General features: G+C 35.0%; 1 protein-coding gene across 1 annotated transcript in view; it reads right to left on the bottom strand.

Annotated features, from left to right (window-relative positions):
• The window catches only part of PLXDC2 (plexin domain containing 2), a 357,321-nt gene that overhangs the window by 152,150 nt on the left and 178,716 nt on the right, over positions 1–26,455 (bottom strand). Inside the window, exon 3 of the mRNA XM_069458825.1 lies at positions 6,791–6,860. Coding sequence (XP_069314926.1) covers positions 6,791–6,860 — 70 coding nt within the window. The remainder of the gene's footprint in view (positions 1–6,790; positions 6,861–26,455) is intronic.

Raw genomic sequence — 26,455 nt, 5'->3', positions numbered from 1 at the left:
ACAGTATTAGAGCAATCTGCCGTATGTTGTTACCTAATTAATTAAACAGTCACCTAGACACCATTTATTTTCAATTGGGTGATGTATTTAAGCATCTGTGTAAAATTGTTATTTATCTGAATTATTTCTGCAGTGACTAGGAAAAGATGCAAGCAACACATTATCACCCATATTTCAAATACAGCCCGGATCTACTGGAAGAAGATGAATGGTGCTTTCTAGAGACAAACATTCCTAGGTGAATATTCAAGTGCTAGTGACAAGTGGAATCTTCTGTGCCTGTCATTATGGCAATGGAAGGGGATGAGCCTGGGAAATCTGCTTTTTACCCAAATCCTCATCTCAGCTGGTCAGTCTTCCCCCATTCGTATCCCCAACAATGATTTACCCACCATGTGCCAATGCGCCTCTCTCTTTTGTTGATTTATATTTGTCCTCTCTCATTCTACCCATATTTCTGCCTCTGGTATTTTCCTTGCTTTTTTCTATTGACACAGTTCTAGAATGGGTGGTCCCTCTCTGGGTCTCCTACTGGCCTATACTTCCCACTCCCAGCCCAGGGAACCAGTGCCAATGAAATACAAAATGTGTGGATACAAAGTAGAAACAGGTGCTTGCGAATATTGCAATTCATGAAGCCACAGAGAAATGAAATGTAGCAATGTTGGTGACGCTACTGAATCTACTGCTGAAAGATTGGGGGAAGAGTAAATTATCAACGGGTGCTGCCAAGGCAAACTCAGGTGCGTGGAGGTATATAGCTCAGAGAATCACTTAGATGACACGATTTATCTTTCTGTCCAGAATCCTTGAGAACTGAACTTGTTACCTTAAATTAGTGAACCAAATTGGAATGGATTTACTTTTGGCCAGAATCTACCCCTTTAGTGTCTTCCCTTCATGCACAGAATCTCCAAATACCCCATAACCTCTGCTCTCTGTTAATAATAATAAAGACAAAGTAACTCCATCCACTTTCTTACTAGATTCAGAAAGTTAATGGATACATCAAGGTCTGTTTTATGAGGTTGTACATTTGAAAGAAGATGGGGCTGGTATTTATAAATCAATCATTATGAGTAATAACTAACTCTCTTCCTCGCCTAAAAAGCCTTTTATTCTTGTTATTAATCAAGTCCCTCCAAAAAGCATGAAATATTATTTGGGACTACAATTAAAATATTACTATTTAAAAGCCAGAACAAAAAAGAAGCTGGAAGATTTGGTAATATACTTTTTGAAAACCCAATCAAGAGAATATTCATTACTTTACAAAAATCTCTCTTGCTGGGGATTTAAAGGGAAAAAGCAAAGGATTATTAACCAGATATCCTGGAAATTACTGTAAATTTGAATTTAATATACTATGGCTCAAAGAGTAACAGTTGTTTTTTCTTGGGAGAGAACCTGGTAGACTAGGAGGCAGAGGAAGAAGGAAGAGTTTTTTAATGTCAATGTATTAGTTTTTCAGATATCAAAAATTTATTACTTAGCAAACATTTTTATATTTTATTAGTCACCATTTGGCAAATGAAATAAAGTGGAACTAAAATTTTAAAAAGTTTTCTTATGAAATCTACAAGGAGAAATTTGTGGAGAAAGGAAGAAGGGGCAAATCCTTCATAAGATCAAGGTAAGTGACACATTTTTATCATTAGCTTTTTAATTCATGTCACCTTTGATTTTTTAATCTCATGTCCAACTGCCTGCAATTCCACACTTTAATTATGAATTGACATCTCTCTATATACATTTTGGGGCCAAAATTATCTGAATAACCTTACCTCTTCTCTTCCCCATTATATAAGGCAGCAATTAACCCACCCTACTCACCTCCAACTCATCACAGTCATGTGTACCCATGAGGGACTCAGGTAAAAATATCATTACTAGTGATGGCTGCAGGAATCAAAAATCAAATCCTCAAACTTAAATCTATATTATGAACCATTTAAAGGCTCACATTAGCAGTCTAATAATAAAAATGAACCAATTAAAGTATTCATATAGAAAGAAAATATGTAGTGTGATATGCAAACAACACATCTTAGTGATACCATTAATGAAAATATTTTTATGAAATGCACAGAGGAGTTTTCTAATGCCTGAAATATTTGTATTCTAAAGTATTTTTAAATAGCAAGAGAAATTAATGCTTTCAGATTCTGCTATCAGTGAACCAGAAAATAAGATGGTATTTCCAATTCATTTTGTGCATTATTAGTATGGATGATTGAAGATTTTGAATATTAAAATGCCTAATAGGAAAAAATTTTATTTTTGTAGTTTATAAGTAAATGACCAAGTGTTTAGTTTTAATTTATACTTTTAGCTGGAAACTTAGGTTTACTCATAAGGAAATGCATATAAAATACAAAGATGGGCCATAGTGAATTATGCATGTATCTATATTTTTAAACAACTTTCTGTTTTTAAATTATGTTGATCCCAGCAATAACACAAGGCATTATCTTGAAGTTAATTTTAGTTTTAAATAAATTTGTGTTCATGTGAAGAGAGAGAGAGATTTTAAGGAAGTATGGAGGCTGGGCGTGGTGGCTCACGCCTGTAATCCTAGCACTCTGGGAGGCCGAGGCGGGTGGATCGCTCAAGGTCAGGAGTTCGAGACCAGCCTGAGCAAGAACGAGACCCCGTCTCTACTAAAAATAGAAAGAAATTATATGGACAACTAAAAATCTATATAGAAAAAATTAGCCGGGCATAGTGGCGCATGCCTGTAGTCCCAGCTACTCGGGAGGCTGAGGCACTAGGATCGCTTAAGCCGAGGAGTCTGAGGTTGCTGTGAGCTAAGCTGACGCCACGGCACTCACTCTAGCCTGGGCAACAAAGTGAAACTCTGTCTCAAAAAAAAAAAAAAAAAAAAAAAAAAAAAAGGAAGTATGGAAAATAACAAACCAATGAAGTAAGATGAAGAGGACTGCGGTTTAAAGCATTTACTTTATTTATTTGCACAGCTTCTCTTCCCCATGAAAACATATTGCTGTGTTTTTTCCCACACCCAATGTAGAATCAGGTTCAAAAAGGATTTCTAGACACAGTGAAAGAGAATTGGCAGTCAATAGAAAAGACATCTATGTGTTTCCACTTAAAAATCCCAGCCCCTGATGTATTTGAAATGGCCTGCAGTCAACTTTATAAAACCTGACCTATGATTTCCATTTTTCTTCCAAGCCTCCCATGGTTAATAACCTTTTTAAGATTTGTAAGGCCAGTGAGCATTTGTCAGATGGGACTGTCTGCTTATAACATCGAGTCAGTCACAGAAGAGATCCATCAAAACTCTATGGTTCAGAAGTCTTCTAAGCTGTTCTTAGCTTTATTCACTGCATTCTAATGGATCCTTTTGGCTGGAAACCTTTCCAACCCAATCATTAACTCAAATTACCTGTCTTGCACTGGCTCCTTTTCTCCTCTTCTACCCCATCCAACCTAGTTCAGGCGCTATATCCCACAAAGAAGTGCTAAAATTCCTGCTAACAACTTAGTCTGTCTTCAAACCCCTCCCTCACCCTACCCTGCCTTCCACTGCCAGATCAGTCCAGATCTACCCTCTACTCTAAGAAACCCAGTGCTTTCTGGATCTCATTTAAATTCCTAATGTTCAAAGTACTCCCATCATTCTTCCCATCTCCCCTTCGCTAGACTCTCATTCCAACCCTCTGTGGAAGGTACACTGATTTACTTGACAGCCTTCGAAACATACTCCACATGGGCTTGGTACTGTCACTCAGCTCAGCATCCCCTTGTCTGGAATGTCCCTTTCCTCTCCACCTCTTCTCTGAAGCCAACGTCAAAGGTTACTCTTTCCCAAACCTATTCTTGATTGATTGGACCAGCAAGTATGGGCAGAAGTTTCTGAGCAAACTTCTGCTCCTTAGCACTTGCAGTCAGCCTATTCTTCCTGCTTATTCACATCACACCCCTTCCTCTTCTTAGATTCTAAGGTCCTGAACTTAGCTTATCCTTCTCAGCATATTCCGAAGCATCTTGCACACTGCCTTTTACAAGGGCTTAATCAATATTGACTGAATGAATGAAGAATGAAAGGGCAAGCAAGCTATTTATTTAACTAAAAACTTTTACATGAGATTCAGGTTTCATTTTGAAGAAACCCAGGCCAATGTCTAAATTATCTCAGCTATGCTTCTTTAAACAGGGTATCGATTTAGGTAAGCAAGCTCCATACTAGCATATTTTAAGCAGAGAAACAAAATAAGTGTCTTTACATTAGTATTTTCTTCAAAGAAGAAAGAGATCGTACAAGATGTCAGATTTTCCACTTATTTTAAGGATCTTTTCAAAGAAAAATGATATTTTGAAGTTGTAAAGATGATATAGCCATCTGTTTCGGTTTGATCCTACCCACTCTGCTACCGGAAATCTTACTTCATATTGTCTTACATTGTCTGACATGAGTTGTAAAGATAAAATAATCTGAGAAATTGAAAATGCAAAGCTGCCCATATTTTTACCGCAGTGTGTACAGGTTTTGAACACATGTGATTAATAGTTCACTTTTTAAAATTAAATAGAACACTGATAGCCTAAATGTCAGAAAACATACCTCATGTCCATATTACAAGATCCCTATGTTTATATCATCCTTTATAGATGTGAGATGACAGGATAGGATTCATGGCTTACAGGGGCCATCATTCAATTTTACCTTTTCCTTTTTCATTTAGTCCTTCAACAACATTAATTAAATGTCTAACAGTATATTAGCATATACATGGTGAGCTCAAAAGGCATACTCCTTGTGTGCATTTTATTCACATATAGTCCTTTTTCACACAAAGTTTAATAGTTTCACAACTGAAACCATTTGTTTTCCCTAAAGTCAGCTTTTCTGGCTGACTTTGTAACTGGTACTAATGGTATCATTCTTCTCCCTTGGTTTGAAGCAACAGAATCACCAAGATCCTCAATATTTCTCACACCAGTTGTTAGAATATTCTTCTAATTAAATGTACTAACTCCAGTCTTCCCACACTTTAAGGCATCACATACACAAATGTGTAGATTTATCTTTTTAAAAATTTATTACTTATCTAATTAAGAACTACTGACTGCTGATTCAAACTGAACCTTAACGCATTATATAAAATTGTCCCAATTTGCTTTCCTAATCTTAATTTGCCACATTTTTTGTAAACATACTCCCGACTTCACTCACTCAGTCATTTACTATCCTGCACTAGCCATTTCCTCATAAGTACATTTACTCAGCATCTTCCTCCCTGTGACTGACTCTTCCTTCTCTATATAACCAAAGAAATTGGGACATCCTCCAAGAAACACCTTGAGCAAAAATTTCTCTAGAGTCTGACTCTTACAGATGTTTGAGCTTTATCCTTCCTGAAAATCTATATTTCATCACCTCTAAGGGATTCTCTGCATTCTGCTTCATGTTGTCTAACAGTTCCCTAAGCTATATGCTCCTAAAGTAGAGGCAGCTTTATTTATTATCGTTCAGAGTAGGCACTCAAAACACTTTTGCTTGTTGATATTTCAGATTACAAATATTTTTTCTAAATCCTGCACATCTTCTAAGACTTACATTAAAATATGGCAAGAATGGCAATGATCAATATGGTTTCCATACATCCATAAGATCCAGTGAACAAAAGGGATTCTGATCTGTGGTGTTTTGGGTACAGACACTCATAGCCTTTTCATATAGCTATGATTTCTTTCAACTTGATTCTTTACTTACTGTTCCATTTTTATGTTTTTTCACTCATTCTTCTACTTTCTCTACCTCTGTCTTAGGGCCAGCCAACAGGGATATTCTTTGGCATTTTGCTTATCTCTGCTAGTAGTATTCAAGGGTTAAAATATTTCTGACTTCTGAGATATACTATAAAGAATGATAGGCCGGGCGCGGTGGCTCTCGCCTGTAATCCTAGCACTCTGGGAGGCTGAGGCGGGAGGATTGCTTGAGCTCAGGAGTTCGAGACCAGCCTGAGCAAGAGCGAGACCCCATCTCTACTAAAAATAGAAAGAAATTATCTGGCCAACTAAAAATATATATAGAAAAAAAATCAGCTGGGCATGGTGGCGCATGCCTGTAGTCCCAGCTACTCGGGAGGCTGAGGCAGTAGGATCGCTTAAGCCCAGGAGTTTGAGGTTGCTGTGAGCTAGGCTGACGCCACGGCACTCACTTTAGCCCAGGCAAAAGAGCAAGACTCTGTCTCAAAAAAAAAAAAAAAAAAAAAAAAAAAGAATGATAATTACCTTGCTAGGATGTTGTTAATCTCTAACAACCCAGTTTGTGGAAAAAAATAAAATCATAAACATTAGAAGTGAATTTCAGTGTCTATTTGAAGACTCTCAAAAGAGTTGTCAGTCAACATAGGGGCATTAAAGGAAAAAACCAAATGATTAAAGCTAATATATGTGTGGTTGTGTATGTGTGTGTATCCACTACATATGTTAAAAGAAAATTAAAAATCACCAACAGCTTCTCTAAGCAGCTTTTCTATCTCTATTCCAATTTCTGCCACTTGTGTAGTTTTACCATACTATCAAAAACTAAACTTAAGTTTAAAAGAAAAGCAGAGGTGAACCTAAGCTGAAAATTATTATAACTACATTTTGTTTTTCTGCTGAAAAGTTTTTCCAATAGGTATACTCTTTCTTAGGTTTTATTTGTACCCAGGACTTTGTGATAAAATACACACCAATCTTGAAATATGAAGTAAATTAAAAATAATAACTGTAGTGAAACTGCAGCTTACTTAAGGTGAATGTTTAGAAAATCACTTACCTCCAGTTGCCACAGTGATTTCACGTAGGAAATGGCCATAAAATGGAAAATCGAAGGACAGATTCACTCTCTGCAAGGAACAACACCAGAGAAGAAAATCAATAATGTGCAGCATAGTAAATATAAAATAAAGAGACTTTTACTTAAAAAAAAAATACGATGCTTCTACTATACCCCATTATTATTGTAGTTGACTTTTGAGTCCTGAATGGGGACTAAAGAATATTTGTCCTGGTAATCAAATATTGGAAGTACATGAAAAACATAAAGTTAATATCACTACTGCATTTTTGCTGTCCACTGAACAAGCAGTTCAGTCATCATGATAAATAATTTATTTGGGGGTTCATTTTAGATTGACTAGTTCCTTCAAAATAGTAGAACATGTTATATGCCAACACTCATTGAATAAAAATCAAAAGGTTTTATTTTCCATGATTACATATTCAATTTGTTTTCCATACATCCCTTGATGAAAGGCAGTTTTGTGGAAAAAGATATCTTGTACCTACAGATCTAGACCTACAGACCTTTTTATTTTTAAAATACAATAAGCTCTCCAGATTTAGTACATTATGTCCACTTTTAAAACACAGAGTTGTGTAATAAATAATACTGGTTACTAGAGAGCTATTTCTACTTGGTATAGAGGAAAATGAGAGAGACGTAGAAAGTTCATAAATTCTGCTCTTCTTTTTTTCTAAAAAGCAGCCTAAAGCTTTGGCTCTTAATATTTTTAAATTTTTTATATATATATATATATATATATATGTATATGTGTGTATAGCACGTGTATATTTCTAAAAATAATATATGTTAAACTTTTTAAAAAACCAAAACACAACACAGCAAAACAAAAACCGTAGCTTTTTTATATGTTTGAAATGATATGAAATAGATGTAGTATTATTGGGCAAGAAACAAGAAAAACATTAAGTTATAACAAAGATGATCAACTGAAAAGGATCCAGAGAGAAAGTAATTAGCTGGTTTAGAGCCCAATTGCATGTACAAACTACCTATAATAAAAGGTAATTATGTTAAAATTCCACTAGTTCTGTACTACATCTCTCCCAATATACAAATCTTAAAAAATAAAAAAGTATGTCTAGATTGAATTTAGCTCTATTCTAATTTTGCAAATGATTGCTTTTTTTATGTCCATCAGAGATTTCTAATGGCTTAGTTGGCATGAAATTAATCACTCAGAATTTACAGTGACTTTCAATTAGGTTTTCTTCCCTTTATAATGAAAGCCACATCTTTATAAAGGGTTTATCATCATTTTTATTTTGTGTTGACTAACAGGAACAACAAGACCCATTTTCACTGCACTAACTGAAATGAGCAGTCACTAATAATCCTAAAATGAAAGTTGTAATGGCAAAATCATTTATCTCAAAGACGTCAGAAAAAATTTTATAAAGGCACTTGTATATTGCTTTCCATAACTCCAATTGATTTCCACACTCATCAGTAAATTCGTAAAATTTACAACTGTAAGCATTCTCACTTCCAGAAAGGAAGTCTGGTTTAAACATATATTAATATTATTACTAACAAACCCTATCAATTACCATCAAGGATGAATTAACAGGATATGACATGAATTTCTCAGCTGTTGTAAATATTTAAATATGTTTAGAATCAGATTAAGATACAGGAATACATACATGAGTCAAAGACTTTTCCTTGAGGAGCAAATAAGTCAAAGAAAATTTGCTAATGGATCAATCATCCTGAAGAGCAACATCAATGATTGAAAATGTTTCCCTGTTTAAAATGACCAACTTTCCTTAGTTCCCACCATTACCTGCTTCACCCTGATATGGAAAAGCAATGGCAACTTAGGAAGATGCTACCTTCTAAATAGTTGTGAAATCCATTCATTTCTCTCCAGTCACTACTGACACTCTTCCCTAAATGAAGGTCTCTATTATTGCATTAACTTCATCATAGGTGTCTTCAAGGGGAGTTCCGTTCCCCTTGAATTCATTGTCCATGCTAGGTAGCCTATCACACCCCCACTTCAAATCATTCACTCGGGAATCCCATTGTCCCTGAGAATTACACCAACACAGTGAACATGAGTTCTAAGGCCCACCATTAACTGGTCTCTGCTACTTCACAACTTTCTTCACATTCTCTGCTCCAGCCAGCCATAGTCAAGATTTTTCAGTTCCTTGAACTTGCCACCCTTAACTCTTGGTTCTGGTATTTCTACATGACATCCCTTCTGGCTAGAATAGTCTCTCAACCTTGGTCAGTCATGGCTTCCATATTCGTCAAGCCTCGGCTTGGTTTGCGTTACCCCCAAAACCAACCCTGATATAAGGACAGCGAGGTAGATATTTTGTTTGGAGAGTATGCCTAGTAAGCACTTGCTGAAGGAAGTGGGAAAAGAGAGACAAGGAAAGGAGGAAAACCAATAACAAGTACAGCATTGGGTGTGCTACCATTATAGCCAGTTGGGCCTCCGATCCCATGGAGACCCTCTGAGAAACGATAAAGAAAATGTGCCTAAGTATCATTTCACTGGTAGTCAGAAGGCTGGGACAGTCATCCCTTCACTCCCACTGTTACCACTGGAAAGACTTTGTGATTAATTGGACGTAAACGTCTGGACTAGGGCTAGCCACAGTGGCTCACACCTGTAATCCTAGTATTCTGGGAGGCCAAGGTGGGAGGATTGCTTGAGGTCAGGTGTTCCAGACCAGCCTAAGCAAGAGTGAGACCCCATCTGTACAAAAAATAGAAAAATTAGCTGGGCATGGTGGTGCCCCTATAGTCCTAATTACTTGGGAGGCTGAGGCAGGAGGATCACTTGAGCCCAAGAGTTTGAAGTTACAGTCAACTATGATGATGCCACTGCACTCTAGCCCAGGTGACAGAGGGAGATCCTATTTCCAAAAAAAAAAAAAAAAAAAATGTAGTAGTGGGTGAAGGGAATCTCAAAGCACAGATTTCTAGCTGGGTGACTGGTGAACCACAGGGCCACCAACTGAGATGAAGAAAAGTGGTTTTTGGTTAGGTGTGAGAAAACTTGCTATGTCACCAGTTATGCATCCTTTAACTATATACAGTAAACAATTGTTTAAATGAACCCAAACTGTATATGAAACAAAGGACTCTTCTGCAACCAAAAAGGCTAACTGAACCCTGGGCACTATCATAAAAAGCAATTATAGACAAAAAGAAACATAATACTGAAACTATAGTGTAATTACTATACCTTGAACATATGCTATCTTGAATTTTATTCTTTAAGAAATATTTAATGTAAAGGGGGGAAAAAAAGATTTAGGAAAATGGTTATGTGAAGACCCGATAAATTGATTAAGAGTCTGGGCAAAACACAAAATAAAAGTTCAGAAGTGAAATATTAAAGACTATGAGAGGCATAAATAGAATCAACTGAGTTTGCTAACTACTTTCTGACAGTCTATGGAAAGGGGTTAACTATTAGAAAGGGTGGAGAATGGTAATTTTGAGACAAACAAAAGAAGTATTATGTCTTCATAGCGTGGAGGATAAATTTATGAAACATATTTGAAGAGCTGGTACAAGTATATATTGTTCAGGTGGTTAGAGATAAATTTATGGCAACTACAGCCATACATGACTGTGACCTTTAAAGCCATGCCATACTTTCCTAAAACATACCCCAATGAAATTTCTGTTGGCAACAGACTATTAGACTCATTTAGAGTCATACTCTTGGATTTCTAAGTGTGCTAACATTTTTCCTTGACTTTTTTACATATTTTCTTATGCAAATTCCTATCCATTTTCACACTAATTATTATGATCTCCGTTAATTCTTTTTTAATAGCACAGGAATTATAATCCTAAATATACCCTGTTCCCATTTAACTTGTTTGCCTACTTCTCAATAGTACTACAAAGATAAATTAATTAGTCAATGCCTGCAAAACCTTGAAGACAGAAACCTGTTAATAAAAGTTGAGAATCTGAAGTGGGCATATTTATAATTCTCAGAAACATTTTTTAAAATGTCACTAATAAAAACTCCTTTTTGTTTTAGGACAGCTTCTTATTTGCAGTAATACAGCTATCCTTTTCTGATTCCAAGTCTATTTATTTCAACTTTATATGGCATAATTTTGCTGAAAGCAGCTTGTGGGAAGAAAATTAGTAAGTGAAGTTACAATAATTGCTGATCTCCTAAGTTCATCATAGCAAAGGATCTACAGAATATAGGGGATATCTACTTATTCAAGAATTAATTAATGGATTAAACATTAATTTTTACACACATTTTAACATTCTATTTTTAATCAATCAAATAATTTTATGTTTGGGGGCAAATCTTTGTCTCTGGAAGCTCTGATATAATAGGTGGGCTATTATTTATATTAGCAGTAGAGTGAGGGTTTTTTTGTACTTCTCTTTTTTTATTATTTCAGAATATTACACAGATACAAAGGTTTTGTTTACATGAATTACTTTTCTACAGTTTGAGTCAAGGTTGTAAGTGTGTCCATCACCCAGATAGTGTATATTTACCCATTCCCTCCTTCCTCCTCCTGGTTGAATTTTACTACCATACACATGAGTGTTGATCATTTAGGTCCAATTTAATAGTGAGCACATGTGGTGTTTGTTTTTCCATTCTTGCAATATTTCACTCAGTAGGATGGTCTCCAGTTCCATACAGGTTGTTACAAAAAGTATTAGTTCACCATTGTTTTTTTATGGCTGAGTAATACCCCACGGTGTACATATACCATATTTTATTAATCCAAGTAGAATGACATTTACGTCATTTTTTCCAAAGATAAATTCAAAAAGTAAATCAAATAAATCTTGAATCATGTTATTTTCAGTTCATTTATTTGTGCCACGTATTAACTTCGGGAGGAATTGCGAAATTTAAGAAATATTATATTTGCTTTCTTTACATGGACATTTCTAGTATTACTGGTCTTGTCTCCAGTAAAATTTCTATATCTTTCACACACAAAAATGCTTGAATAAACATCAGATAACTATGATAAACTTAATTGGGATGTGATTTATTCTTCCAAAATGCACATAACAATTAACTAATTTTCTTGAAACTGAATAAATGCTTAGATTATTGTAGTCTTACTCCTTTACTAACCATGACACACATTTGACACTCTTCTTTTAACGCAAGTAGATGGGGCTTTATTTTTCAACTGTTCTTTCCTAATTTTTGAATGACCTAGCATGATTTTGAAGTCAGAGAGACCTGAAATTACATTCCAGCTTTGGTACTTTGGCAGCTGTGTGATTTCATAAATGATTTAACCTTTTTAAGTCATAGTTTTCTCATCTGTAAAGTCAAGCCACATCTTTAAAAGGTTATTATAAGGATCAAATCATCAATTAATAACTGGACCTTCATAAGGACAGAGTAAATGACGGTTAACATTATATTACGTACATAAAGGTATCTAGCATAGCAATAATTTCTTAAAACTAGTTTCCTAAACAAAAATAGCTCCTTATTTGAGTCCTAATAGCTACAAATGATCTGATATATATTCTTTCTAATACAAAAATGCATCACCACAACACTTAAAAAAAAGGATTAAACCAATTCAGGCAAACATCTTTCCTAATAGAATTGATATCACAATTAGATATTATGTTTCTAGGCAATGTTATGATATCTTCATTATTTTTATATTAAAATAATCATAACTACTATACTTACAGGTGTTAGGAGAATGGAATTATCATTTAGTATATCAGACATTAAATATTTTTGCCTATATTTAGCAAGTACAAATGCTAAAATTAGTTGAAAAAAGTACAATGAGAAGCAGGATAGTCTCAAGCATCAGGCAGCAGGCTATTTGTCAATTACACAAAAAGGAAACAGTAACTTTACAGTGAAGAAACAGAGCCTGGCAGGCATCACCTTAACCAGGTGATCAAAATTAACATCCCACTAATGAGACATACTATCATCATGTACCTCCTGATATCATGCATAAGGAAGGACAAAATATCATCTCTGCTGTAGTATTGTAAAAAGCAAAGACCTATATTTAACCATGAGGAAACAGTATGATACCCCAAATAGAACATTGTACAAAATATCTGGTCAGTACTTCTTAAAAGGGTCAAGTTTATGAAAGACAAAGAAAGGCTAAGTAATTGTCATAGAGTGAAGGAGACTAGAAGATTTGACAAATAAATGTCAAAGTAGGTCCTAGATTGGATCCTGGCTAAGAAAAAAAGTATAATTTGTGGACAATTAGCAAAATTAGAATAATGCCTATAGATTAGTTAAAACCATAGTACCAGTGTTACTTTCTTGGTATTGATAATTGTAGTATGAGTATTTAAGGCATTAATATTTATGGAGCTAGGTAAAACCTGTATGAGAACTCTCAAAAACTTTTGCAACTTTTTATAAAACTGAAATCATTTTAAAACAGAATTTTAACAAAAAAAGGACAAATGATAAATTCAAACCACCAGTAGCTATTGGAGCTAAGATTTCAGTCCAAATACATTTGACTCCCAAGGTCTGCATCTTGACAATTTATAATTCTATCTTCCTTTTATACTAGCCGATTCATTTTCTACTTGTTATCATGCCTTCAATACAAATTTTTTCTACCTGCAATTCTTAGTGTTGTCAGTCATTCATGTTTTTTATTATTGGTAAACATAAATAACTTAATTTTCCTTAAAATGTAGCAATAATAGAAGATAATTTGAAAACAAACAGATGCATGAAGTCAAAGCCACGAAAGAGAGAAAATATTGGAAAGGTGTAGTGCAGTCTTCTCAGATCAAATGTTCAGAATCACAGGGACTGAACTAACATAGCTCCATGCTGGGTGCAGCACTGGCACTGCTGCCGCACCACCTGTGGTCTGGGCACAGCAAGAGGTCCCTTCTCACCAGATGACTGACTCAGCCTCAATTACTTTTTTTTTGTCCATGCAAATAAAGTTTTATTGGAACACAGTCAGACTCATTCATTTACATATTGTCTACAGCTGTTTTCTTGCTACAGGAACAGAGTTGAGTAGTTGTAACAGAGACTATATTGCCCATAAGGCTTAAACTAATTCTGGCCCTTTACAGATCAAAGTTTGCCAATCCCTGAACCAGATGCACCAATTACAGTGTTGTGAACAGCTCTGGTTGCAAATTCCTAGGCAACTGTGGTAGATTAAAGATGGCCACAAATTCTTTACAGTTCCTGTCATCAAAAGGTAGAGTTTCTTTTTCTTTTTTTTAATTTATTTCAGAGTATAATGGAGGTACAAACTTTTTTTTGCACATTCAGGAGCAGATTGCTTACATTTCTTACTCCCTAAAGATAGCTCCAGGGGCCTATTTTCTAAATTTAAAAAACATTACTTTCTTTTTTAAATTTGTCAATGATAACTGTTGTACACTGCCTTTATTCACCTACTTAATTGAAATAACTTCACTTATAAAAGTAATATAAACTGAAAGGTAGTAGAACGATATAAATACAAACATAGATAGAAAACATTAAAATTGACAGGCCTCCACAACTAGCAAATATTAAAGATGGAAAATAGAATCTGGAAGCACACATATGTATGAGTAATGGCAATGCAAACATCTTTGGACATGCAGTAAGATCCTGCTTCTAGAACTTAAGTGAGCCTAGTGTACCCTAAAATAATATAGCACAGTAGGCAGGATAATTAATAATACTTTTTACCATGTATGAGTTTTCAAAAAATGGAATGTTAACCAATTCTTACACCCTGGGAGAGGTTGACAGAACATGGGTCATTAATCCAGTGCCTGAAAACACTGGAAACCTAATTAAAAGATCAAAATGTTCATGGACAGGAGCTAATCAATACACAAATATACAGCAGACAGGGAATTGGCTACTCCTTTCAGAAATAAAGTCCATCAATGGGATTGATTTTCTGAGTTAGAAATTCTAACCTCTTCAGCACTTTTTTCTTAGCAGAACTGAGAACTTAATTAACCCTGCCTATTGAATGACACTTTTCAAGGGAATATTCATAAACTGGAAAACAAATGTAAACAGTCTGCAGTTATCTGATGTTGGCTCATATGAACTTGAGATTAAGTCAACTGTTGCCAAATCTTTTGATCTTTTTCCCATTACATGGTTCCCAACAAACACTGGGCTTACAGTAGCTTGTCTATACTTGTCAATGCTGGGAATTATTCAAACTGATGATGTGAATATTTACAACTCAGGCAGAGTTCAGAGAATCCGACCATTCAAGGGCACAGAGAGAGTGTGATTGGATTTTGTAAAGAGCCCCTCCAGGGCAGGTGGGGGAGGGTGAGAATCAGAAGGAATTACTTCTAGATTTTTCCTGCTGTTCCAGAAGCAATACGATGGAATTCTCCAGGCTTATCAAACCTGAGTGTGCAAACGAATTACTTAGGATTCTTGTTGAAATTCAGATAGGATTTCGAGGGGGCAGGGGCAGAAAGCCTGCATTTCTATCAAGTTCCCAGTATCTCTAACATGGCTCCAGGGACCCCCACCCCCCACCCCCTGCTTAGAGCAGTAAGGCTCTATTATGTAAATGGTCTTTAAAACTCTAAAACCATTGGTGAAAGGAAACTTTGACAAGCGTGAAATGGGTTAAAAGGATGAACAGACTTGTTTCTAGATGACAGCATCTCACTTTACCTGGTAGTACTTGCATGGCCCTGAAATTTTCCATGGATGGAATTGTGGTACAGAGGCACCTGCTAGCCAAGCACCTTTAAAACAATGACTTGCAAAACCTCTTTGCGGTCCCAGTACACGTAAAGACTGTGACATTCTTGTTACTTCCTTGACCAGTGATCCTCAAACCAGGTAGGGCAGAAAAATGTTCCTAGGAGTTTATCATTTACAGCTTGAAAAGGTCCTTCCTTTCCTCAGTTGATTACAATCTGCCCTCCAGGGAATAAACTCTTTACTTTCCAGTAAGTGGAAAATGACCGTTTTAAATGTAAATGTTTGCATAACAATCATTATCATCAATGTAACATATCTTTAGCACTCTGCCAGGCACTGTTTTAAGCACTGTACAAATGCTAAATTAGTTAATCCTAATGACAACCTTGACAGTAAGTATTGTTACTATTACCATTTAAAAGATGAAAAGTGATTAAGAAAGAGTAAACACCCTTGCTTGCTCCAGGTCACAAAGCTAATAGCTAGCAAAGTGAGGACTCAAATCCAGGCATTCTGGTGCTAAATCCCTGTGTTTTAACACTATGTCAAGCTGCCCCTCAACTGCTGTATTACGATGAAATGTTCCCAACACACAAAAACGACAATATTCAAGGTGATAGATACCGCAAATACACTGGCTGGATCATTACACATTCTATGTATGTAACAAATATCACCTGTACTCCATAAATATGTAAAATATTATGTATCAATAAAAAAATGATTCAGAATTCAGTGGGCAAACTTCATCAGAGAAGTGACTAAATAATTCAGACCTTGATTGCAGGCTGAAATTGAAATGTAGAGTTCAATTTTAACTCTTCACCCCCCTCTGCTAACTTCTCTCTTTTTTCTTTTGACTTTTTATTTGGAAACAATTTCAAATTAAAGAAAAGTTACAAAAATAATATAAACAGCTCCCGTCTCTAGTTTTATGCCGATTCATCAATTTGTCACATGTGCCACCTTTTTGATTTCTGAAAAGTTAAGTAAATTGATGCCCCTCAACACAGCATCCAAGAGTCACTCCCTTATGAAACCCTACCCACACTCTACCCCTCCCTACACTTTAGCCCTCAGGGATTCAGGACTAATGTGCCTAACCTTGGCTTATTTATCATACTTGAACCTTATTTGGCGTTTCTTCTCAGGTCGATGCTGCAGGATAGAAAATTTCTGTAAATATATCATTAATAGAATGGCTAACAGGGTTTTACTTCTAGTTCCACTGGTATATTAATGGAGCATCATCAGTAAAAAGGAAAAAAAAGACACCCACTTTCTGGGGCTGGAATTCTGAGTACACTAGAAGTTCTATTGGGAAGGCCATTTATAAACAATCCACATGGAAACTGATGATTTTGTGTAGGGTAATATACATCCACCACCTAAGTGATGTGCTGTAATTTGGTAGGAAGAAACAGACAAATAAAGATACTGTGACCAGGTATAAAGCATCGTTTTTAAGAGATGCTAGAATACTAATCTGCCCAGGGAATCTCAATCCTCCAAGGCATTATGTCTTTTATCCTTTATAATTTAATATTTTTCACAAGAATTAAGCCTACCTGCTTTGAGGTGTGTTCACTCTTAAGGAACATCACATTGCATTTATATTTTGCTAAACTGTCTATGTACAAACCATCTTACTTTCAAAAGAGTTATCCTTATCATTTAATGACTTTAGGATGAAAATATGTTTTACACTCATGTTATCTTAAATGGAACTGGCGTTAAGTCGTCATGGGCTCACGCAGAGATGACAGAAAAGATTAGCAGAAATAGGTTGGAGAAGAGAATCTGGGTAAGAGACAGGAGGAAATGGGCTTATTTATTTTACCTGAGACATGGTTGAAGGGTCTCCGTTTTTGCAATATTCATGATTATGAAAGTTTAATGTGAAACCATCTAACAGGGTTTCAGAGAAACCTAAAGTGTTTACCTCACTTGTGATATTTAAAAGGTGAGTAGATATTTAGCTATCTATTTTATAGCCATCCCTGGCAACAGAGAATATATTAGATTACTTTCCATGACTAGTTTTATGTAAAGAATGGTACCCATCTTCCACTAGAGACCCAAAATGGAGCAACAAGATTAAATGGCAATGAAATACAATGCACTCAAATAGGATTTGTAAAAAAAAAAAAAAAAGGCAAGTTCTTGTTTTGGAAAGCTAAGCTAAGGTTTGTTATATACACAAAAATTGATCACTGTAGATTTCAAAAGGCAGCTGGCTTCAAGGATCTCCAAAGTCCTTTCCATGTCTAAAATTTGGTTCCTAGTTTCAGGAAGAATAACAAGAGTAGCCTAAATGGTTGGTGATACATATTTATTTATGTAATGATATCAGTAAAATGAGTTTACTAAATTCAGCATATTAGATGGGCTGCATGTTCAATCTGTGTCCTGAATGCTCCCCAGCAAGAAAGGGGATAGACAGAATGTCCCTTGTCCTTACTGGCTCCAAGGCCCGGGGCCCAGCCCATTTCCCAGGCATGCAGAGAAATAGAACTCAGTTGCTCTTACCACGTTAGTTTTGTGAAGGGATCAAAGGCAGGCCCTCAACTAATACTTTCGACAGAAAGAACCTCAGAACTGTAAAGTGACTTAAGTAAAATAATAGGAAAATGAATTAATGGTAGGATTTGTGAAAATACCTAAGTAACTACAAAGCTCCATAAAATCTCATTTACCATTTGTGGCAGGCAGGACAGACAGTAATATCACAACCATTTAGTATAGGAAGAAAGTGAAAGGGAATTTAGGGCTTTTTCCAAGGTCTCATAGTTGTAATAAACCTGAATTTGGATCTTACGATGCCAATTCCTATGCTTTTGAATCCCTGTGTTTTTTAAACAACTTAACCTGTTAATCTGTTTGAAATGTACATCTGTTTCATAGGAAGTTGAAGACTAGACCAAGCTTTTTAAATATCTGAAGACAATTCTATTAATATTTTACAACTATCAGAGTTGTCTGAGTATTTAGAATTTGATTACAACAAAAATATTAAGAGTATTCAATAAAATATTAATTATGTCAAATACATTTCTTTCTTTATATATGTAGAAGAAACTATGTGTATGTATATAGATATGGTTTAATATACATAGAAACAAAATTAAGCTATAGTGACACATGCAGATACAACTCATCCCAGTCTGTTATCAAACTGGAGGAAAATTCTATGAACAAAGGCAAGTAAGACCAGGTTGATGAACTGTGTATGTCTTACTTGAAATGAAGCAACTCAAAAGAAAGAATGCAGTAAATTTATTCAACAAGCCAAAAATAAAACTAAGTAAACAGCAATCTATTGTTAGACACTGTGAACAGAATTCAGGCAAAAATGTGTTGTCAAGACAATAGCCTAATAGAGACAGCAAATTAAATTGCTTTTCAAGTTAATCACTTAGAAAAATGAGCACTTGTCAGCGAATTTTTTGATGCCCCAAAAATGAAATTGTGCAATATGGGAAAACAACTGACTAAAGTCACCACTGGAAGCCAAATTTAGCCCCCCCCCCATATAAGCATTATGCAAATGTGAGACCAATGGAAATGTTAGCTGAAGCAGTAAGTTAGTTTCCCGATGGAAAAGAAAAAAATTCCAGAAAATTTAATTTTTTAATGAAAGTTTTCTTGTATATTCATGTAGAAGATCACATCAAGAATAGTCCAACTTAAAAATTTTAAAAAACACATCAAAAATCATGTAAGTTTCATCAAAAAGCTTATCTGAATTATAACAGAGAGAGACAGAGAAGAGCATTTCAATCATTTCATTGTGCTGGTGTTTCTTATTTACAAAATCAATCTTCCTACCAATATATAGAAAGATTAAAATGTTTTAAGCCAGAGTATATTTATGTCCGGCAAAGAGCTTGGCAAACAAACAAACGAACAAAAACTATACAGAAAGATATAATGTAGACAGAAATATATAGATCTATCTTTCATCTCTATCTATCCATCCATCTAGATCTCTCTAGCTAGCTGTCCACCCACCTGTCCATCCATCCTATACCTGTATCTCCATCCATCCATCCACCCACCCATATCTATGTATCCATGTACCTATCTTTCAGAGAGAGGCTCTTAGAAAGTACATAGCAATTAACTTATTGGGAAATTACAAAATGCCCCCCTTGACCAAACTTGAGTCAGCTTCCTCTGAGCCACCATCTACATGAGGCCTCAACTTTTGGACTTCTGTCTCCATCTTGGCATCACCCAATCTTAGCAAAAATCCTGCTAAGTCAGTTTTGCAAGAATCTCCACCCTACATGTCTAATCACCCTCAATACTGATCATTCCTCATCTCCCCATTGGGATCTAATCACCTTGGCTTTCCTTCAGTAAGAATCCTAACATGTTAGTTTAGGCAGAATCCTCATTTATTTCTGATATTTCCTCTTACTAATTTTCCACCCACTGATCCCCTCTCTCTGCTCTTGGTTATAATCCCACTTGCCCAGGCTATATGCAGAACTGAGCCCAGCTCTGTACAGAGGTCTCTTTCCCCCTCTTGAAAGAATGCTAAATAAAATCTGTTTTTACCACTTTAACAATTGTCCAGCTCTGGATTTTCTTTGGCAAGGGTTATTATTTTTTGTTGTAAAGAATTAGAACTCTCAAATAATAATGGTTAGCAATTTTAGTGTTTTTTTAAAAAGATTTTCAATGTCTTTTCATAACTATTTCATTTTTATTATCAAAATTGAACTGGGGCGGGGGTAGTCTAGATAGGCATTTTCCCCCCTTTCTTCCAGGTTACAAAATTGAGATGTGGAGAGGCCAGAATCCAAGAAAATAAGTGTTGGAGCCAAGGTCCCCTGATGCCTAACCCTGGACTCCTTCTGCCAGGTCAGAGACACTTCTCTAGGAGTTGTGAATCAGAACACCATCAACTACGGTTTCACAAGACAAAATCATTCTAATATGTCTGACTGTTGAATTAAATTTGTGCCCAGCAATAAATTAAATAATATGGATGTAGAAGTATAGAAAAAATCACAAAAATGCAAAATTTGAAAGGTCCTCAAAGAGGAAAAGAAACAAATCTAGGCTGGTTTCTAGGTTTAAAGTCAGAAACGTCTAGATCTGCAACCTTATAACTATGTGACTTTGAATAAAGGACAGAGTACCCAGATCACTATGAGAATTTTAATATAAAGTGCCTGTCTCATTGTTTACCACATGGTAGGGACTCATACAAATTTTTCACTTTCCTTTATCTCAGAAGACACTCTTTGCTTTAATTTGTCAACTGCAAAACTAGGTTTTAGCATCTGCTTTTTTTGCAATAATGATTTAAGATATGTTATTTAAACAAAAAGGAAAAACGGAGAAATTTGAAAGAACATATAATCAAATTCTAGTATACATACATGTAATATAAATATTAATGACTATGGTTCAGATTATGGAAAGGAAAGAGAAATCAATGTGTTTTGGCATGTCAAACATGTGCATTAAATGATTTCTAAGTTTAATTCTGCTCTCATATTATATTATTGTGGATGGGAGAAAAGCGAAAATTCTGACTTTATTTCCACCCTTTTCCTCTTTCTAGAATATTAACTAAAGTTCCAAAATACTGTTTGGACCACATTTAAGAATGGTGGTCCAAACAGTGGGACCACCACTGTTTGGAGGGTGGGAGAGGGGAAATTTTTTTTTTTTTAGAAAATCATGTTCCCAGGTAAGATATTCTCTTGCACTCTCCTCTACCCTATAAGCTAAGATTTTAATGGAGGAACACCTTTCTCTGCCTATAGATGTCACCCATAGGGGTGATAACAGGACTGGGCCACTTCATGAGAAAATATATTTTACACTATTAGCCACTGTGACATAGAGGGAAGATTGTCAATTGCAATAAATTCCAGACAGACATTGTCCTAATCTAATCTTTCTCATTTTCTCTTCTTTTGAAAATATGCTTGAAATCACACAGTGAATTATTTCTGAATCTGTCATCTAGCCTGGGGTTGCCTGAATATGGGGAAAAAAGACATAATGGAATTCAGCAAGGAGAGGTAGTTACTTCATTTGCTTTATAGATTCCACAAACATGTGCTATACACTGAAAATTCAATGAATTGTCATGGTGAACTATAATTGATTTCCATTTAACTTTTGGAAGTTGATCTCCTGACACAGGAACATCTACATATAAACAGTGAAGGCCACTGCCAAAACTTCTCATATTTCACATTTGTTAAATCAATGTCTCTCTAAATACCTTCAGCCATTGATTCCATTAGTTCTATCTTTAGGTCAATAGTGACAAAAGCACTTGAAAGGTTAAAGTTCTTTTATTTTTTTCTTCAAGTCATACTAAACTCGTTAAGGCATATTAAACTGAACATGATGTGGCTTCATTGACAACAGATCAGCACCGTTACCCATGCCAGCAAACCAAATAACTTTTAAAATGTTAAATCTGGCATTTATCAGAAAATGATTACCAATGGACATTTTGAGAACCAAGTGTGATAAATTTTACGTGTGCAATTTTAACATCAGCCTAACTACCTAGGTTAACATCCCAATTTCATCACTTAAGAGTGGAGACCCTTGGATACGTTACTGACTTTTCCAAGACTTGGTTCTCTCATTTGCAATATCTGGATGTTAGTTAACAATACTTAAATCATAGGATTGCTGTGAAGATTGAAAATGCTAATCCATTTAAGCATTCGGTCTGGCACATAGTATAGACTACGGATGACAAGTAAGGTAAGTGAGGCTGGTACTAATATTTTTTATCACCTCCATGTTACAGATGGAGAAATAACGCCTCAGAATAGTTAAATTGTTTACTTAAAGATACACAGATAGTAAATAACGTGCCCAAGCTTAAAATATCAGTTTGATGTCCTCTATTCTCTTCCTTCATATTAAACTTCATTTAAGCCCATAATTTGGTCTACATATATTATCTGAATCATAAATGTTTTTGGTTAAATCTTTTTCAAAACAAAGAGCAATAAACTCATGTAAAATGGAAGGTGCCAAATACATGTAATCTTTTAAAATGTTCTGTGAACTCATGGATTATAAGAACATAGAAAATAACTCAAGAAAATTTCAACTTTGAATCAAATATATATTCATCAGATATACTAAGGAAATTGGTTCAATTAATGGTGGTTTACCAAAATAATTCTCTTTCATTTTCTTTAATATCTTATATGGAATTATTAATCTAAATTGTAATTACAGACCTGGCTATATTGAAAAGTGATCGCAACAGACAAGGCTGTTCTAATATTTAATAATCACACTTATGAAAGAAGTGGCTATATGCCAATTAAAGCAACAATTTTTTCATAGTGGGGAAAAGAAACCCTGAATGTCAAAACACTTACTGCAGCTTGCCGATGAGTGTTGGACAATATTCCATGAATCTTCACTTTATCTTTTTCCATTTGGTCTATGTTCACCCACAAATCCCGGCTGGCAGAATCAGATGGACCATATATCCGAGATATATAGTAATTGTGGTCTGTGTCCTCCTGTAATAATAGAGAATAATATATATCAAGAACAGAAATTTTGTTCTTAAAATTCTTTTTTAAAAAAATCCTGTTGAGGAACACTCATACACTGCTGGTGGGACTGCAAACTAGTGCAACCTCTGTGGAAACCAATATGGAGATACCTTAAACAGATACAAGTAGACCTGCCATTTGATCCAGCAATTCCATTATTGGACATTTACCCAAAAGAACAAAAGACATTCTATAAAAAAGACATCTGCACCCGCATGTTTACAGCAGCATAATTCACAATTGCAAAGATGTGGAAACAACCCAAGTGCCCATCAATACATGAGTGGATTAATAAAATGTGGTATATGTATACCATGGAGTACTACTCAGCTATAAAAAACAATGGTGATATAGCACCTCTGGTATTTTCCTGGATAGAGCTGGAACCCATTCTACTAAGTGAAGTATCCCAAGAATGGAAAAATAAGCACCACATGTACTCACCATCAAATTGGTTTCACTTATCAACACCTAGGAGCACATTTAGGAATAACAATGATTGGGTTTTGGGCAGATGTGAGTGGGGGAGGGGATGGGTGTATACATACATAATGAGTGCGATGCGCACTGTCTAGGGGATGGACACATTTGAAGCTCTGACTCGGGGGCGGGGGGCAAGGGCAATATACATAACCTAAATTTTTGTACCCCCACAATATGCTGAAATAATAATAATAATAAAAAGAAAATACTGTTGAACTTACACGTGTTAGTAGTATTCAAAATAACCAGATGATTTAAATAACCTTTAAGGGAAGTGAATTAAGATGAACTATAAATTAGTAGTCTTCCTGAGAAGAAACCGTTAAATATACAAAACTTAGAGGCAAATATATATTCTGTGTACCATAGTACTATTAGAGATCTCATTGCCACCTATACAAAAATGTTATTTTTAAAACTACTTACTGAAAATCTGAGCTATGATTGAGTGACAATAAATTCAACCTCTCTTCTTTAAAAATAAGGCTGTATTAGGGCCCGCTTTTAGTTAATTGTCCTAGAAATTGAGATAATAAATTTTTCCCTTTAATTTAGGTTTTTAAATTCTATTTTCATTTGAATTCTCATTATTGGTGTTACCATGGTACCTGTCATAAAGCTTTTATTTGTCATGTTTCCACTCAATGAATAGATTTAAATGTTTTAAAAGACAATTTTGATGACGAATACCTAGAAAAAGTCATATGATTCTTGGCTAATTCTGATTGTAATTTTTTTTAACCATGAAATGAAATTGTGCTTATCAATTTGAGGAGTTACTAGATAGAATATATTTTGAAACATTCAAGTAAGTGTAAGAAAAATGTTGAGTAAATAGAAGGTCTTTATTTGAATAATAAAGTTTGGGATGTGAATTTTGTCTAATTCATTTATTATCTAAGTGCTAATTAAATAAAATAAAATTATTTTTGAAATCCAGTCTAAACAAGGATCCCATATACTTTTTCACAAGTCATGAGACTAATTATATATAAAATTGATTACAGAAAGGAAAAGAATATTCTAAGTTGTCTTCTAAATAGATTTTGCCTCATGACCAAAATAAACAATATGACCAAAAATGTAAATGTTGAAAACAGCGATAAAATGTTAACAGTAAATTGTTGCTTTTTTAAAAATAAAAATCCTAGGTATGCCTCCAATTAAACTACTGGTATCACATACGAATTATATACACACCATTGATGAAAGAAAAGGAAGCTCTGCAGAAAAAGAAGAAAAAAGTACATACAAAAATAGGAGCGGAATAAGATGCAACACAAAAGAGCTTTGATATCCTGATGGGTTTCTAAGCCCTCCCTTCCAGAACCTCCTGATACTGATTGAGTTCTATGAGGATATAAAGCATGTGTTTGTGTCTCCAACATGTATGTATTTAACTCCCCTCTGCTGTCTCGCTTCGCCACTGGAAGCTTCAGAGGTAGGTACCTTCCTTGACATTAGGCACAAGGCATTTAGCACATGTCATTAAACTGGCCACAGTAGTTGGTGGACATGCATGAGGACATAACCTAAGAAGGAGAAATTACTGAGACACTCAGGAGGTGAGGTAGAGAGGAGATAATTCCCCTTATTCTGACTGCTGAGATGTGTAGGTGTGAGACTTGGAACCATTGTCCATTTGGCTACCATGAGGAAACCCTGCCTGAAGATAAGGCAAATACATAGATAAAGACAGGATGTAAACACTGCAGAGAAAAGGCCAGATCCCTGATCAACTACATCTAAGTGTGACTTACTGCTAGACTTGTTCACTTGGATGAACCATTAAATCTCTTTTATTGTTACATCACCTTGAGTTAGGTTATGGTCAACCAAAAGAATCCTAATTGAAAAACAAGTTTCTCTTACTTGCAAGCAAACTTAAGCAACATTGAATAAGGCAACCTTGGCAGATTTGCAGGTCTAGATAACAAACATCTCTCATGCTATTACTATTCTAGGTAATCACACAACAGAAATGGCAGTTTGTGTGTAACCTGCTAGAAATCATCAAGTCTCAATAGCAAATGATGATGATTCATAAAGAGTGTTTTTAAAGAAAATATTCAATGAATTTAAATAAAAATTTTAAATTTTTTTATCCCTATTACTATTATTATAAAGAGTTTGGCAACATTGAAGTTAAAGATATAATCTTTAGATGAATTATGTAAAAGATTCTATGATGCTGCCAGATTTCCATACAATTACTAAATAGGTATTCTCTTTAAAATTCCAAACTTTCAAAGTAGAGTTCAGTATAATTGTCGAAGTCAATATTTGTAAAATGACTTCAGCATTTTCCTCAATCCCTGATTTTCTATAAGTTAAAAGTCTCGAAGTTGTCATAAAAAACAAGAATATCATTGTATTTTAACAATGAATTATCTGCAAAAATATATATGATTTTATCTCACTACAAAATACATCACTGATACGGCTATGGGAAAATACACCTTCATTTTTACTTAAATCAGAGCTGCAAAAAGCAGTATCACATCCTTGAAAATACTAGAGCTTGGTATTTGACTTCTATAGCCTACACTTGCCAAGTTGTCATGGCAACTTTTATTCAAAGAGGAAGACAATTTATTGTTTACTTAGGAATGCAGAAACACAGTTGTTAAAGTCCAGAGAGGTGTTTCTCTCAGATATTCACGAAAGCCATAAAATAGATGTCTCAAAAATGTGACATTTTAGCACTGCTAAATTATTCAAACCACGTCTTGTGCTTTTTTAGGAGTAATGGTACTTAAAGAGTTGTCAAAAGCCACTTCAGGTACAAAGATTTTCATTTCTGTTCAAAAGCAAACTATTTCTAACACTATAGAAAATAAAACAAAACACTACTGTGATATGCCCAGTTGCCAATTCATTTAGGAAACCAACTGTTACTGAAAGGCACAGCAGGTGGCT

The sequence above is a fragment of the Eulemur rufifrons genome, chromosome 25 (genome assembly GCF_041146395.1).
Source record: "Eulemur rufifrons isolate Redbay chromosome 25, OSU_ERuf_1, whole genome shotgun sequence".
Lineage (NCBI taxonomy): Eukaryota > Metazoa > Chordata > Mammalia > Primates > Lemuridae > Eulemur > Eulemur rufifrons.
This window is presented reverse-complemented; position numbering and strand designations above follow the sequence as displayed.